At 51.6% G+C, this 16750-nt stretch overlaps 1 protein-coding gene across 2 annotated transcripts in view; it reads right to left on the bottom strand.

Moving 5' to 3' along the window:
- LOC147905222 (ABC transporter A family member 7-like) overlaps positions 1-16750 on the bottom strand; it is a 73142-nt gene that overhangs the window by 20331 nt on the left and 36061 nt on the right. For both annotated transcript variants that reach the window (XM_087393858.1, XM_087393935.1), the window contains exons 9-10: positions 6480-6605; positions 6133-6216 (exon numbers count right to left, since the gene is read on the bottom strand). In XM_087393858.1, the coding sequence (XP_087249984.1) occupies positions 6133-6216; positions 6480-6605 (210 nt within the window). The remainder of the gene's footprint in view (positions 1-6132; positions 6217-6479; positions 6606-16750) is intronic.

Here is a 16750-nt window from a genome sequence, read left to right as displayed (position 1 = left end):
GTAGGCTGGGGAGATCTCATCAATCTGAAACGTGTGTCCTCCCTCGGTCAACCAAGATACGACAGCTCTACAGGAAATGCAGGATAGTCTCCAGGACACCATCGAAGCAACAATGGCATTGCCCCTCCACTCGCATCTGGTCCAACCACAGTCTGATGGGCAAGCCTCCGTCGGCGGCCAGCTAGAAGAAGTATGAGATCTTCCTCGGTCGCAAGCTGGACCACAACCGCATCCAAAACCTGGAGCAAACATCCTGGGGCACTCTCTGGGTCGCCCAATGTCTCTCCCTTGAGGGGGTTCACCTCGACGAGTCCATCTAAAGCCTCCTACCAATCCGTGTGGTGTAGGAAAAGCAGGTCACCTCATCCACCAGCTCAACTAGACTGCCCCTGGAGGGCCAGAACCACTCTCCTGGATCCCACTCGACCTCCCTCAGGGGTCTACCCTCCCACAGCCAAAGGTGCCATCTAGAGGTGTCTTGCTCTGAGATACTCGGAGGGTCAATGTGCCACTCCTTCCCCAAACGTCCTACCACTCTGATCATCTACCTGTGAATCCCAACAAGACTCCCATCCATCTTGAGGTCTCTCTCAGCAAGTGACTGAAGTAGGCCTCCAGGTCCTGCACGGAAGAAGCCGGGGTGCATGTTGCCGCGCTTCATCAACATCCTCAAGGGAACACCAGTACGGGAAAACTGCCCCAACCATATGCTGTCTCTCCAAACGTGAAGTCCTTCCCATCAGGACTCAGGAATGGCTAAATCAATGTCACCCATCCACTGCCCTGCCCCTCGCAGATGCGCTAGGGCGTCAAGCCTCGCCTCTGTCTCCATAGGTAGTCTGCTCCAACAGCCAAAGGACCCTGCTGGACCAGTGTCCCACTGTGCCCAACCAATGTGAGTCCACTGTCCGACCATACGTCCCTCCTGATCTCTGATCTCTGAGTGCCACATAAGGGGCTGGTGCTCAAACTCCTCTCTGCATCTAGGCGGAGCACAGATGAGACCCACTGCCAGTCTCTGCCATGCTCTGTGAAGACTCCTCATCAAGGGGGAGCCCTTACCCGTAAGGGGGGCCTCTGAGAAGATCCATCTATGTGAAGGCTGCCACTGTCCCCTAGTGCATGGGGTGTTCCTCACAAGCACTTGCTGTAAGAGGAGCTTCCAAGGCTCGGCACCTGGGGTGAGGCCATGAACCACCAACTTGCCCAGAGGGCCCTGCTCTGCATCTTCGGATCAATGACACCCAAGCCTCCCAATGCTGGCGGCATGATTACCATCTACCAAGCTACTCGGGCCTAGTGTTCCTCGTGCCGTCTGAACCTACTCAAAGGAAGTTCCGTACCAACCGTCGGAGCTGCCCAATGCATCCTCTGTGAAAGCACCAGCAGGAGGCGATATACTAGGCCATGGCAAGGACCTGGTTTGCCACTAAGGCGCGACCTGCTAGGGAGAGTTTGGCTGAGCTCCAATAGAAAAGCTTGCGCCGAACACTCTCAAGGACCGAGGCAATCTGCTACTTTGCTGTAATGTCAATACCCACCTAGCATCCGAGGTATCTCGCTGTCTGGCCCTGTGGTATCCATCTGAAGCCAAAGTCACTCCCCCACTCACGGATCTCCTGTGTCTCCTCAAAGCCTGTGAAGAAACCTATAGATTTCGTCCAATTGATCCGTGCCCCCAAGGCCTCATAGTAAATAGCCAGGGCGCCCCTGACTCTCTCCAGACTCGCTGTGGTGCCCTCAACATACAAGGCCGTGTCATCTGCAAACTCCGAGTCAAGTAGCTCCTCTTCCTGTCTGATTGGGAGCCTCAACCCTGTGAGACCCACCACCTGTGATCTCAAATAGTAGCCCAAAGCCTCACAAACAAGAAGAGAAAGGGAGCGAGTGGGCAGTCCTAGTGGACCGAGCGAGAGAGAGGAAAGGCCTCGCCTGTGTGTCCTCTGACTAGAGCTCCTTGCGCTGACTAGAGCTCCTTGCATATAAGCATCTGACTAGAGCTCCTTGCATATAGCGCTGAAACTCCTCTAACCCATCTATCTAAGAAACCCAATCTCCTCATAGTGCCCTCCAGGAAAGACCACTCCACCCTGTCGTATGTCTTCTCAAAGTCCAAGAGGACGGCTAGCAGCTGTGACTCCTCCTTGGACCAATCCACTGCCTCCCAGAACATGAAGATGTTGTCCAGGATGCTGCACTCCTGGACAAACCCAATCAATGTGTCATGGATGATGTCGGTAAGATGGGGCCATAACCGCAAACTCAATACCTTGGCAAGGATCTTGTCTACAGTATCAAGCAGAGTGATCGGCCTCCACTGTCGGATGTCTAACCTATCTCCCCCTTTCGGGATCAAACAAATCCACCCCCTGCTCAAGGAATGAGGGAGAAGGCCTGTGTCAAAAATCTCCTGGCAAGCTAAACGGAAAGGGGTGGAGATAATCTCCCAGAAGTTCCGGAAGAAGGCCAGAGTCAAGCCATCCTCACCCAGGCACTTCTGGGTCGGGAGAGCCTTGAGGGCTTCCCAGAGCTCCTCATCTGTGAAAGGCTCCTCAAGTCTACTGCATAAGTCCTGCGAGACTACTGTCGGAACGTGATCCATAACTAGCTCTTGGGCCACAAGACCAGCTGGGGTCATCCTCTCCGTCTGAAAGAGCTAGCTGTAAAAACCGGTGGTCATGTCCAGAATCTCCTACGGGTCGATGTGCATGATGCCCTATGAGTCCCCGAGACGTAGCTGTGTGCCTGCCGATCAAGGCCCAGTGGTCTAAAAGAACATCCTGTCCCCCTGCTACACCCATCAGGCCCAAGACGAGTGGAGAACTCAGCCCGCCGCAACTCCGTGTCCTGAAGCTCGAGACGAGCGCTCTCGAATCTGTCACTAAGCCACTGAGAACCTGGATCTTGCTCCCTAAGCCTCTCGATGGAGGCGATGTCTCTCCTCAAATCCCGCTCACACTCTTGGAGGGTTCTCCTAAGCCTAAGGGCGTGAGCCTGCAGCTCCTCACTGCTCCTCTGAATCGCATCGGCCACCCACGCAGCCTAGCCCTCACACGGTGTCATCTCTGACTGCTCCCAAATCCCTGCCATGACCTGCTGAATCTCCTTGTCCTGCAGGAGGTCTGACATCATGGTACCTGCCACAATCCGATAGATCCGCCTCTGTGTAGTGCCCAGTCCCCAACATAGAAACGGTCTAATCTCTCTAGCAATCCATCGTGTCTCCTCTATCCAAAGGAGAAGAGAAGGCTCCCAGGTGTCCTGCTGAGATCTAGCTCTCTCCACGGGTCTCTGCCACTGATCATGAAAATGAACTGCTCCTAGGTGCTACGCTCTACTGCTAGCATCTCAGAGAACGAGGCGCCACCCTGCTTGTCTTCCCCAAACTCCAGGTTATTGAAGTCACCTCCAACCATCCAAGAGTCTACATCCGGAAGACACTCTTACAACCTCCTCCAAAAGGTGGGGCGGTGCTGTCCACACGTTCGGGCATACACGTTCAGGATCCCAATCCTGGACTCTCCCGTCCGAAATCCCATCCAAACCGCCCGTCTTGGAATGAGCTCGCCTTGATCGTAGACCTCTGGAGCCAAAGTTTGTGAGACTGAGATGCAGACCCCTCCGCTCCGTCCTATTGCGGGGGACCACTCCTCTGGACCTCTCCCTGGGAGAAGGTGATGGCGTCGTCTGATGTTTGCAGATGAAAACATGTGCTCCTGAATCATAAGGATGTCCACTGCCTGCCCTATCACTGCCCTCTGCAACTCTCGTCGGACTATCAGATACTGCGGCTGGCTACGAACATGGTCATGGAGCCCGTGTACATTCCAACTCACTATGGTTCAGCTCATGAGGACGGGGGAGTCAGGAACAAGGCTCTCCTATCAGTGAGTGCCTGTCCCAGAAAGACTGCCTTGTGTGACTTTGCCAAGGGTTTGGAGGGCGAGTAGTCGGTGTATGTGCGGCACCGTACTAGGGTGGATACCGACTCAATACCGATTTTTCGTGCCCACTTCATCATGAAGGAGGCTTCCACCCTGAACAGCTCCGCGCACTTTTGGAGGGGCCAGAAGTGTGCCTGCTCCAATTCTGTGGAGGCAAATGGAAATCTCCAAACGGGATGTGTCTAAGATCCCACTGCACTGATCAAACCCCCCTTCGGGGGCTGAAGGACCATGAGCGTTACCTCCAATGGTAGAGGATATGAGTCCGGAATCTCCAGATAGTTCCAGGGTCCTAACCTCCAAAAGTCCCGCGGTAAGGGATGCCTAGGTTGGAGGTTGGGAGCTGCTAACCGGGAGGACGAGCCTCGTCCCTCAGGATCCCTCCCTGAACGGACCTGTTGTTGCGATGAGGAAGCAGAACGGGGCGTCATCGATCCCTTGCCTGCTGGCAAGGGTGTCAAGCGGAAGAACCTGCTGCTGAAGTGGAGAGGGGGACAGCGAGAGAGGGAGGGGTAGGGACGCGGGGGACAGAGGGAGGGGGGCGAAGAGTGACCATAGAAGGGGGGGCTGAGGGGGGGGAGGGGGAGGGGGAAACCCTGGAGGGGGCAGGGGAACTGAAGAGGAAGAGGGGGAGGGGTCTGGGGGGGGGGAGGCGGAGGGGGAGGAGGAGGGATAAGGACGACCTCTGGCCCCCCCTGCTGATCAGGCTCGTCGGGGCTCTGGATCGTCAGCTCCTCCGTGGCCCCCGTCGGGCTAGCGTCTGCGACTTCCACCATCGCCGCATCTGAAGCTCCTGGGGCTTGCTGCTACTGCAACAATGGGTGCGGAGGCTGAACCTCCGAAGCTAGAGGATCATTTGGATGGGCGGTGGCCCCTGCCGCTGGGGGAGGTGGCTCCTACTATTCCTCCTTCAAGGCCTCTCGGTCAACCCTGTCCCTCTCTGCGATTGGCCCTCTGCCTATGGCACTTGCAGGCCTGCTTGCTTGGTTTCTTTTTCTCTTTAACCTGGGTCCAGTCCCCTTCCAAGGGGTAACCCATGGGGTCTAAGACTCCTGCTGCTCTTGCTTGAGAGGACGCTAGACTTGGGCCTGCTGACTTTGTCTACTCTGCGAGGGAGGGAGGGGAGGCGCACGCGGGAGGCCACGGGGGCAATCTCTAGCGAGGTGACCCATCTGTCTGCACCGAAGACACTGGCCTGGTAACCCAGAAATCTCCACCCTCTAGCGAAGTGTGCCCCCTTCAAGGGTCTCGAGAAGGATCAACTCTGGGAGGGACTCTGGGCTCTCAACATGATCCATGGGACTCCATCATCTGCTAGAACTAAGGCAACAGTTGACTCTGGTGGGGACTTGAGCACTGTGCCAAATGCCCGACCAATGGAAGGGAGGATGGCTCGATACTCCTTGGGGAGCCCTGGGAAGCGGAGTGTAACCGGAAAACATGGAACATGGTGTGTCGTATCCATGTCCTCCACTGTGAACGGACTGTAGCCAAATCTAACTTTCTTGCTAACAAGAAAGAAAGAAAGATGCACTAGGTGATCACTCAAGTCACTCCGATCCACGTACAAATGCCCCATCCCGCCTACCGGAGTATGATGTTTGGGAGGCATATCTAGGTCGCATAGGGCAAATTAGGGATGAACTTAACCTACAGCTACCCTAGTTGATGTTCAACTAGATATTGTTTACACCTTGCCTAGATTTGGGAGGGAGACGAGAAGGTCCCGAGAGAGCCTCAAAGGTCAAGTGCATTTTGGCAAGGCTTGGCCTGCAAGCAGCTGATAACACCTGCTCCAGGGTTACCTTAGACAATGAGCTAAAACCCTTACAAACAGGTTGCAAACAGCTGGTCTCCCCCCTTTTGCGAAAGATCATACACATTACTAACCATTGTATGAAATTATAAAAGCATAATATAAGTGAGAAAAAACTCATGTATGTACAACACTAAAACAAAATTCAAAATGCAGTTGGAAATGTTGATTTCATGCATTTCATGTTAGAATATCGGCAGTGAACTATACATTACACATGCATGATTTAAAGGGTAGACATGAAAATATCCTGAGAACCCGAAAAAAAAGGGGGAGATATTACATTTGGTCATAAATGATACAGCACAAAATACCACCTATATCTTGTACTGAAACAACAATTCAATTTCAAAGTTCAAGAGGAGAACTTACTACTAAATCCCTTGTCCTGTAGAAAAAACTCAAAAAGAAAATTGCCAAGTAGCCCAGATCCAAATACATACATGTATCCAACAACTGCAAAAAGAAAATCAAAACGGTAAATACCAAAAAAATAAAAGTACTTCAACCTATCATGGAATTAATATCAAACAAGTTGCAAATATTAATGCCTTTACTAAGTCCCATGTTTCACATAAGAAACCCTACGTCTTTGGACATATAACAAGGCTGGGATTCAAATTCACACTTCAAATATTTTACATTAATCACAAAAAGAACAATGCAAGCATTCTTTTATTCCTTAGTTAAGAAGGTACATCATATTGAGAAGTCCATACCAGTGGCAGTTTTCATATTTGAGAAGATTGTTGAAGCAAGAAAGCCCAATGCTATTTGCAGGTTGATGTAAACAAAATAGAAAATGATTTGTATGCTGTATGAATTCAGCCTGAAAATTTTGAGACCTAACAAAGATCACGTTCTCTATTAGCCGCTTAGACTATTAAAGGTTATCAAAAGAGAAGAAAATAAAATCCTGCTTGCATTTTATCATCATAGATATAAATAGAAAATTATTAAGTATGCCTCTACATAATTTACATGGCAAACGTTACTCACATAACTCAAATAGTAGCATGAGAGAGATAGAGAGAGAAAGAAAGAAAGAAAGAAATTTTATTAGAGTCTTCGGAAGACCGATGGGTCTATGAGACTGAAAGAAAACCTAATACAAACCACGATAAGGGTGGAGCTACTAAACGAGCATCATCGCCCGTGCTGAGTCCTAAGTCTGATCATACATAGTCAAATACATCTCGGTGTGACAATGAAAAGGAAAAAGACTGAGCTGAATCCTCTGTATGTCATGTCGCCCTGGCTGGAGCATAGCTGGTGATGGGATGTTGGCATCTGTCAACGGGTGCCGTAGGAGGCTCGACTCAAGACCAAAGCCACCGTGACTCCCGTGGGACGTGTCCCGGGTCTAAACAGTGACAGGAGGTCCCCCAGAGTGATCTGTGTGTCCCCTCGATGCCTCATGTGTCGTGCTGCAGTCGTCGGGTCGGGGTCTCTATCTCTGTGATGTCTGCGGCTAGAGACTGGATGATTAATATCACTCGATGGGAATAACTCTGTGATCCTGCTCTGAGAGGTGTATGGTGGTGTTGCCAAACCCCAAAATACTCTCTGTGTCAAACCCCCTCGTGAATGAAGGCCGCGAGGCATCTCTGATCTAGGTAGGCGAGGAATATGGAAAGGGCCCCGAAGCCGTCTCTGAAGAGACAATGGTAGCGACCTCAGATCTTGTAGTACACTGGGCACCTAAAAATAAAATGCTCCTCCGACTCAACCTCCTGACAGTCGCACAATGTGCATTGCGATGCTCCCTAGTGATCCCCTTTGCTCTACCGCTCTCTATGCGGAGGCGGTGCAATGATATCCGAAACTGTCCGATGGAGATCCGTAGTGAGTGAGGCATGTGTAGCTCAGTGTATCCCGGTGGTGTGATGAATCCCTCCTCTGAAATACGAAGACAGTGATCTCTGTAGAAGCTCAGCTTCACTGGAAGCTCCTAAAGGTGTGTAGCTGCACACCTTTAGAACCAGGTCCTAAAGGTGTGTAGCTGCAGGAGATCCTCTCAAATGACCTGGTTGGTGTGTGGCCCGATCGGAATGGTGGGTGGGAGTACCGGGGGGGGCATCCAAACTGTACTGAAAAGGAGGTATCCTATCGATGTGAAACCCCAGTCTCACAAACCATCTGTGAGTCCGTGCATACCAGCCTCGCTCGTCTCCCTCTGTTGCCAACCTCATGGAGGAATCGAGAGCCAACCATGGCAACCTCTGTCTCCCTGATGTGCAATCCCCCTATGATCTAACCTGGTGTAGATATGTGATGGTCCCCATCTGGTGAACAACGTGCAAGTGGTGGAGCGAGGTGTGTGTGAGATCTGGAGTAGGCTGGTGTAGGACATCATAAAGATGGCGTGCATATGTGTGTCAAACTCTTGTGTCAGTGAGGGGTGATGGAGACCTACGCTCAAGGAATCTCCGCCAAAATTTCTCAAAGTTGTTGCTGTACAAGATGTTCAGCACCTCCTCCTCATTTCGACGAAGAAATGCCTGCTTCTTCTGACGTACGAGACGTCAGTACTTATGTACCGTGTCTGGTGTGTTCGGGAGATGACATCTAGTTTCAAGTCGGAGTTGTCGACGAGAAGCCTTGCACTCCGCATCGTACCAGTTGTTGCAGGGTACAGAACCAAGAGGTGGTGGTCTAGTGGACCATGTGGTGTGGGGAAAGACTTGGAGGGCAGCCTCGTGGAGTATGCGACTAATTAGGGCAGCACGGTCCTCTATGAGAGAGAGAAAGAAAGAAGAAAGAAAGTTTATTAAAGTCTTCGGGAGACCGTGAAGGTCTATGAGACTAAAGATAACTGATACAATGAGCATAACGGTGGCGGTCTCAAAACGGGCCAGCCAACCGTTTCTACAAAAAAGAGGTTATGAAGGACGGTGTGTCTAGTCCTGATACAAAAAATATGTGTCTACCTCCAGATGATACAAAAACGAAGGGGGGGGCACCAAAAATGGAGGAGAGGGGGGAGATACAATATATATATGTAGGTGGTGATCGTCAGAGACCAATCATAGAGGGGCCGTCAAATGGGAGGCCGGAAAAAACCTTGCAATAGATGATTGGCCTCTGACGTCATGCGGCCTAGTCGAGCTCGGTCGTCGGGGGCGACGGGTGGCCCTGTGGATGAGGGCAACGGTAACCCCGGTGGGGCAGGCAGAGAGCAGAGACGAGATGTCATGGACCCGGATGTGTGAGTCTGTCTGCTAGCGCAGCTGTCGTGGCTCTGGCTCTCGCTCACGTCTGCATCGTCAGCTAGATTGAGGAGAGGTATCCTGTGACTAGAAGAAATCAGTGATGGGCCATTGGGTGTCCTCACGTTGTGTGTGCTGCGCGTGTCGCCGTGCTCGGAGAGAGGTATCTCGGTGGCGAGTCATCTCATGTAAGAAAGCGGCTAGGCATCGCTGCTCCGGGAACTCCAACATGTGTGGGAGGGGACCGAATCCGTCGCGGAAGAGGCAGTGGTACCGGCCTCGAATGGCATAATAGATAGGACATCTGAAAGCAAAGTGCTCCTCCGACTCGATCTCCTACAAGTCGCAGAGTGGGCAAAGGCGGCCCTCTCATGGGATACCCTCTGCGCGTCCGCTCTTGATCCGTAATCGGTGTGACGAAACCCTAAACTGACCGAGGGAGATTCGGAGCGCATGTGGTAGATGAAGCTGTGTGTAACCCGGAGGTGTGATGAAGCCCTCCTGTGAGATCTAGAGGCAGTGTCGGCGGTAGAAGTCGAGCGTCACAGGAAGCTCGGGGTGAAGAAACCATGTCCACCAGGTATGGAGCTGGAGCAGATCCGCTCGAATGAGCCGGTTGACCTCCTAATCAGTGGGGGAGATGGGAGATGGTGGAGCGTCAAGGCTGTACTGAAAAGGAGGCAACCGGTCTAAGTCAAGGCCCAGTCGGGTGAACCAACTGGAAAGACAACTATATCAGCATCGCTGGTCCCCATCAATGGATAAGGCCATAGAGGAGGATAGGGCTAGCCAAGGTAGGCGGAGGCGACCGTCGGAGGAGGAGCTGAAATCCCTGACTAAGTGATAGCCTGGAAAGCCGCATCGAGCTGTAGGGGTGAGGCGCCGAACTCTGCTAGAATGATCTGGTGTGGTACCGATGGTTTGCTGCGGATCATCCGAGCAAACATCAGTATCTGTGGGCGCTCGACTCAAGCCCACTCTGTGTCTGAAAGGTCGGCTCCCCACCACGGGCTATCGTACATGCCTGCTGGGCGGACCAAAGAATCAAAAAGGAGAGACTTGGTCCGCGGGTCCTGGAAGTGGGAGTGGTAGCACTATTGCTCCAGCCTGGCAAGAGCGGCGTAGCCCCAGCTGATCCTGACCTGCATGGCCGGGCGCATCATGAAGATCGGGCCTAAGAAGACAACGCCCAAGTATGTGTAAGAGTCAACTATCTCAACAGGGTTGCCGGCGAAGAGGAACTACTCTCGGTGCATAGCGGGTATGGAAGTGTTGAAGATCATCACCTTGGTTTTCCCAAGGTTGACCTTCAAGTCATGTGTATCACAGAAGACCTGAAGTCCATCCAGGTGTTGCTGAAGACCAGTAGCAGAAGAGGATAGTAGTACTACATCGTCTGCGTATAGGAGAATCTAGATGACAGCCTCCGCAAGAGAGTAGCCTGCACCTCCGAGTGTCCTGATGGTGGTCTCGAGCTCGTCGATGTAGACGCCAAATAGAGTCGGTGACAAGGGACATCCTTGTTTGACTTCGATAGTACTCGTGATCTCTGGGGTCCAGCTGGTGCCAATCCTGACCTGGCCCGTCACCCGCTCATAGAGAGCTACTACTGCCCAGATAACCTCCGAGTCGTAGCCTAACTCCTGCAGGCGTCTGATGAGTCGGGCACGGGGAACGGTATCGAATGCCTTGTAAAAATCCACAAAGCAACAATATACTCTCTGTCTCTTGTGTCTGGCCTTCTCAATGATCCCTCTAATGTAAAAATGTGATCGTAAGTCAAGTGATCCGCCCTGAAACGGGCCTGTCCGGATGCCCTGAGCCCCTATACCTCTGCGCGACCACTGACCTCGCCATCTAACACTGATGCATAGATCTTAAGACATAACATGTCCAATCATGATGGTCCTGTAATTCCCTGGATCCATGGGATCTCCTGCTTTGTGGATGGGTGTGATAGTGTTCAGGGTCCAGGCTCTGGGGAACCCGTGGCAGACAGCTTCATTGAACAGCGTTGCCAGGATGGGGGCTAGAGTTTTGATGCCATAGGCAACAAACTCTGTGCATAGGCCCTCATGATCCTTAGCTCAGCCATTGTGAAGCTTAAGCGCTGCGTGGGTGACTCCCTGGGTTGTGAAGAGGGTGCAAGAGAGAGAGAAAGAAAGTTTATTCACATCTATGAGATTAAAAAAACCAGATACAACGAAAGGCAAGGGTGGGGCCACCAAACGGACTCCCCTACCCATCCAAACACCGCTGGTCTCGGTAGGAGAGGAAATGGGCTAAAATCCCATAACTCCTCGGATCTCATTGTACACAGGACACCTCGAGATGAAATGCTCCTGTGTCTCAACCTCCTGTATGTCACATAGTGTGCATAAGCGCCGCTCCATAGATAGTCGCTCTGCTCTGCCGCTCTCGATGTGAAGTCTGTGTGAAGAGACCCGAAACTGCCCAAGAGAGATCCTCATCGAGTGGGGTAGGTGAATCTGTGTGTATCTTGGTGGGTCAATGAAACCCTCCGCTGTGATATGTAAGAAGTGATCTCTGTAGAAGCTAAGCTTCACTGGGAGTTCACTCGGTTCCAACCAGGTCCGAAAAGTGTGTAGCTGTAGTAGATCCTTACGGATAACCAGGTTGACCTCGTGTGATAAGAGGGGAGAGAACGGAGCCTCCATGCTATACTGAAAGGGAGGTAGTCTATCCATGTGGAGCCCCAATCGCTCAAACCATCTCTCTGTACGTGCATACCATCACCTCTGATCTCCTCTTGCTGCAAGTGCCATAGAAGAGGATAGAGCTATCCATGGTAGCCTGCTATGCCCCGAGGTATCATCCCCATATTCCCTAACTCGGTACAAATATGTGATGACCTGAAATGCAACATCTAGCTGTAAAGGGGGTGACCCAAACTCAGCCTGAATGATCTGGTGAGAAACGGATGACTTACCACAAATCATCCGTGATAGCATGAGAACTTGTAGCCGCTCCACACGGGCCCACTCTGTATTCGACAAGTCTGGCCCCCAACAAGGGCTGCCGTAAATCCCCGCTGGGCGAGCCAAGGAGTCAAAAAGCAACCCCTTAGTGCATGGATCCTGAAAGTGTGAGCGGAAGCACTGCCTCTCTAGCCTGGCCAATGAGGCATACCCTCTACTCAAGCGTGCCTGCATCGCGGGTCTCATAGTGAAGCTTCGTCCGAAGAAGATAACCCCAAGATAAGTGTATGATGAAACTATCTCAACAGATAACCCCGCAAATGTGAACTGCTGCTGACGCATGATGGCTCGAGATGTATTGAAGATCATGACCTTGGTTTTACCCAGGTTGACCTTCAAATCATGAGACTCACAAAAGGACTGTAGTGTGTCTAGGTGTCTCTGAAGCCCCTCTGCTGAGGAAGATAAGAGAGCCACGTCATCTGCATAGAGCAAAATCTTGATCAACGTGCCCACAAGAGAGCAACCTACACCCCCCTGTGTTTGCATCATTGTCTCAAGCTCATCAATGTAGAGGCCAAACAAGGTAGGCGACAAAGGACACCCTTGTTTGACCCCGATGGTACTTATGATCTCGTCTGTCCACCCGGATCCTGCCCGAACTCTACCAAAAACTCTCTCGTAAAGTGCCATGACAGCCCAAATGATCTCTTGTTCATAACCCAAGTCCTGTAGGCGCCATATGAGGCGGGCTCTCAGGACCGTGTCAAATGCCTTGCGAAAATCCACAAAGTAACAATAAACCCTCTCCTTCCGTGACCTCGCCTCCTCAATGATACATATGAGTGTCAGAATGTGGTCCATGGTTCCATGATCACGCCGGAATCCGGCCTGTCCTGCTGCTCTGAGTCCTCGACACTCTGCAAGTCTGCTAACCTCGGAGTCAAGTACTGATGCATAAATCTTGGACATGACATGTCCAATCATAATGGTCCTGTAGTTCTCCGGGCTCATGGGATCCCCTGGCTTGTGGATCGGTGAGATAGTATTAATGGTCCAAGTGTGTGGAATCCTCGATGATACATATGAGCGTCAGAATGTGGTTCATGGTTCCATGATCACGCCGGAATCCGGCCTGTCCTGCTGCTCTGAGTCCTCGACACTCTGCAAGTCTGCTAACCTTGGAGTCAAGTACTGATGCATAAATCTTGGACATGACATGTCCAATCATAATGGTCCTGTAGTTCTCCGGGCTCATGGGATCCCCTGCCTTGTGGATCGGTGAGATAGTATTAATGGTCCAAGTGTGTGGAAATCCCAAACAAACCGCTTCATTAAAAAGCTTTGCTAAGATGGGGGCTAGGAGGTTAATCCCATATGCAATGAACTCAGTGCATAGTCCCTCATGATCCTTCGCTCCGCCATTATGAAGTTTCATTACAGCGTCCTTTACCCCTCCTCTAGTGAAGAGGGTGCAAGATGTGGGACGAGGCATGTGTGAGAGGCTAGGGACTAGCTGATTTGGGATGTCATAAAGTGTGCGTGCATAATCAAACCAGATCTGGGTGTCAGTGAGTGGCGGAGGGGACCGTCCTTCTAGAAATCTCCGCCAGAAGTCCTTAGAGTCATTACTAAACAAAATGTTCAGTAGCTCCTCCTCGTTTTGACGAACGAAGTCTAGTTTCTTCCTCCATACCAATCTACGGTATTCACGTAGCGTATCTGGTGCACTCGGAAGACTGTTTTTGGTTTCGAATCTGAGTTGACGGTGTAAGGCCTTACACTCATCATCGTACCAACTATTACAGGGTACGGTTCTAGGGGGTGGTGGGCGGGTGGAGCAGGTGGTGTGGGGAAAAGCGTGAATGGCAGCCTCGTGTAGTGAGTGGGTGACAAGCGCAGCACGATCCTCTAAAAGGGGTATGAAGTCAATATAAGCAAGAAGTATGTACAGACGGCCAGAGTAAGAAGGTGAGAGATCCCGATCAAAGTGTATATCGTGGTAAGTGGAGTAAGCACTGAGTGGGGTGGAAGGTGCTGTGCGAAGGGAGGAGGTGATGCGAAAGAAAAGGTATGTATGATCAGCCCCTGGGGGGAGAGGTGCTACAGTGAAGTCAGTAATGCGAGATGTGAAGACAGGGGATCCCATGATGTAATCAACAACACTGGAGCCCCCCCCATGTGGAAAGCATGTGAAACCACCTGAAGCGAGCCATCTGTCAAGACCATTATAGATAATGAGATCATGTATCCTACCTAGGTCTGATAGGGCCTGCCCATAGGATGAGAATGGACCTCGCCTGTCAGCCAAAACCCGTAGTAGGACTTCTCCGTGGCTAGAAAAGTCAACGATGGACTAATAAAGGGCAACAAATGGGGATGTCTCATCATCACCTCGAATATCTCTAGCAAAGTGGGAGGTCTCCGGGGGGAAGTAGCAAACAGCAACAAACAGATCCTGGCTGTCCATGTGTTGTATCCGAATCCAAAGAAATCTAGAATGTGTGTCTCTCTACTCTACTGAAATGATCCCCCAAAGTGTGGATCTGAAAAGGACTACAACTCCACCTGAACCTCGAACTCCTCCTGTACCCCTCGTCTCATCTCTGTAGGCAAACTCCCATATATATCCGGATTGGAAGAGGGCGTTCTGGACTCTGATGTATCTCTGTATAGAAGACTATGTCATGGCCTATATAGGATTCCGAGAAGTTCTCTGGTTCTGACCATAAGGTACCATTACAGTTCCAAATGGTGCAGGATAGGGTCTTGGATATCTGAGTCTCATAAACCCCGCTTTCCTATGTAGGGGAGGAGGCAGGTGTCCTACGGGAGCCTGTAAGAAGGCGTCCCTCTCGTACCACTGCCCGCTTTCCCTCCTTCCGGGCCTGATCCTACTGCTGCAGCAAAGAGCGCCTCTCCTCAACCTGTAGAGGTGTGAGGTCCTCATCCATAGAGATCGCTGGCTGATCTCAAAGGACTGACCTGTGTCGTAGAGCTGAAAGTCGTGCCTGAGTGTCATGAAATCATATGATCAGGGGTTGCTCTCGGTTGGGATCTCTCCCCACCCGCCATGCCCTCTCTATCCTGTGCTCAGCCACACCTAGGGTAGTGGTCACGAACGCAGTCGCATCTACCATCAGTGTAGCCTCAGTGCGTGGGATCCCACGTACTCTGATGTTGAGAGCCTTACTGGCTCTCTGCTGCTGCTCCATCAGGTAGCCGAAACGGTGACCCTTGTGGGTTCCCGTTTGGCCACGTCAACCCATCTGAAAGTCTCCTCAATAGCAGATTGCATGCTCGCAATCTGTGCCTCGACCACCGGGGTACTCCCTAAGGCAGTGTGTAAGGCTATGACCTCCTGTCGGAGTTGCATGATATCCTGTCAGAGTCCTTGAATAAGACCCGCCTGCTCCCCCGCCTAGCCTACTCCTGTATGATGTGGCTCTGTTCCTGGTTGAAGCGGACCTGCTCTCGTGCAAAGCGAGCCAGCTCCATCTCACGCTCACGGAAACTATGTATCTCCGTGAGCAGGGTCTCACAGGCCTCTGGTGTATCAGTCCACCCATGTCCATGCTGAATTTGCAAGTGGAGAACAAAAACGAGCTGTTGTCACCAAAAACGAGCTGCTTGTTGTGGAGCTGAGCTGAAGCTAAGCACAGGGGAAGCAGGTAGGAGTCAAGAACACTACTAAAAGGCTAGGGCCTAGGGGGGTAATCCTAGACCTAGGCATTAGTTGAATGTGCCATTGTAAATGCCCATTTAAAGGGTATAATGTAAGGTCCTTTAAGGACACATGGTAGGCATTGGGCATGGGGCAGGATTCTAGAGGGAGTTCCACCCAAGACGAAAAGAAGGAACCCCTAGAGAAAGAAAGAAATATTAACGTCCGTGGGAGGCCTCACGGGCCTATGGGACAAAGTGCAAAGTGCACCAAAAGGGAAAGAAAATCATACAAGCCACAAAGGGCTGGAGCAAAGGACGCGCTAAGACCCTTGCTGAGTACTATGCTGAAATAAAGAGCTCAATAGCTCAAGCAAAATCTACAAAACTTATCATGTGCTATGTGGGGTAGGCTGAGAGCTGGAGCTGTAACTTAAGAGTCCACATGGGGGCTAGACTTCTCTAGTGACAAGTGGTGGACTGCATGGGGGCTGGAGTTCCAAGTGGTGTCATGGTTCATGCATGGTCCTCCACATGTCCCCACAAGCTGCCATGTGTCTCATGGACTTCCATGTGTCAAAATGCCATATATCAAGGCTGCCACATCAGCATGCCATGTCATCATGCCACATTAGCATGCCACGTCAGGATGCTAACATCATGGACTAAGGTTATTTAAACCACTCTTTATTTGTCTAACTAAAAATCCAGTTTAGGGGACCAATACTACAATTTGACTTGACTTCTATTTTCACCCTTAGTTCCTAGCAATTAGCTATATTCAAAGGGCAAGTCTAGGGTCAGTTTGAGTTTGGTTGGCCTACTCACTATTAGTTTGTCATCTTGTCTTGTATCTCTTGGACTATTTCATGTTAATAGGCCCTGCCTCCTCCCTCCCCTCATTCCCCTCCCTATCTCCCTCAACTCCCTCCCCGCCTTTCCTCAGCCCCTACCCCTGCCTCCTACCCCCCACTCCTACCCCCATCTACCTCAGCCCCTACCCCCTCCCCTACCCCCGCCTCCCTCAGCCCCCCTCTCCGCTTCCCTACCCCCCCCTCCTTCAGCCTCTCTCCCCGCCTCCCTACCCCCGCTCCTAGCCTCACCCCTCCTCCCTCAGCCCCTCTCCCTACCTCCCTTCCCCCGCCCCTCTCTATCCCCTCTTCCCAATCTCTTCAGCCC

The sequence above is a fragment of the Dipteris shenzhenensis genome, chromosome 1, assembly GCF_047967505.1.
Source record: "Dipteris shenzhenensis isolate YYH24624 ecotype China chromosome 1, Dip_SZ_1.0, whole genome shotgun sequence".
Classification (NCBI taxonomy): Eukaryota; Viridiplantae; Streptophyta; class Polypodiopsida; order Gleicheniales; family Dipteridaceae; genus Dipteris; species Dipteris shenzhenensis.
The sequence above is the reverse complement of the archived record's forward strand: the minus strand, read 5'-3'. Positions and strand labels throughout refer to the sequence as shown.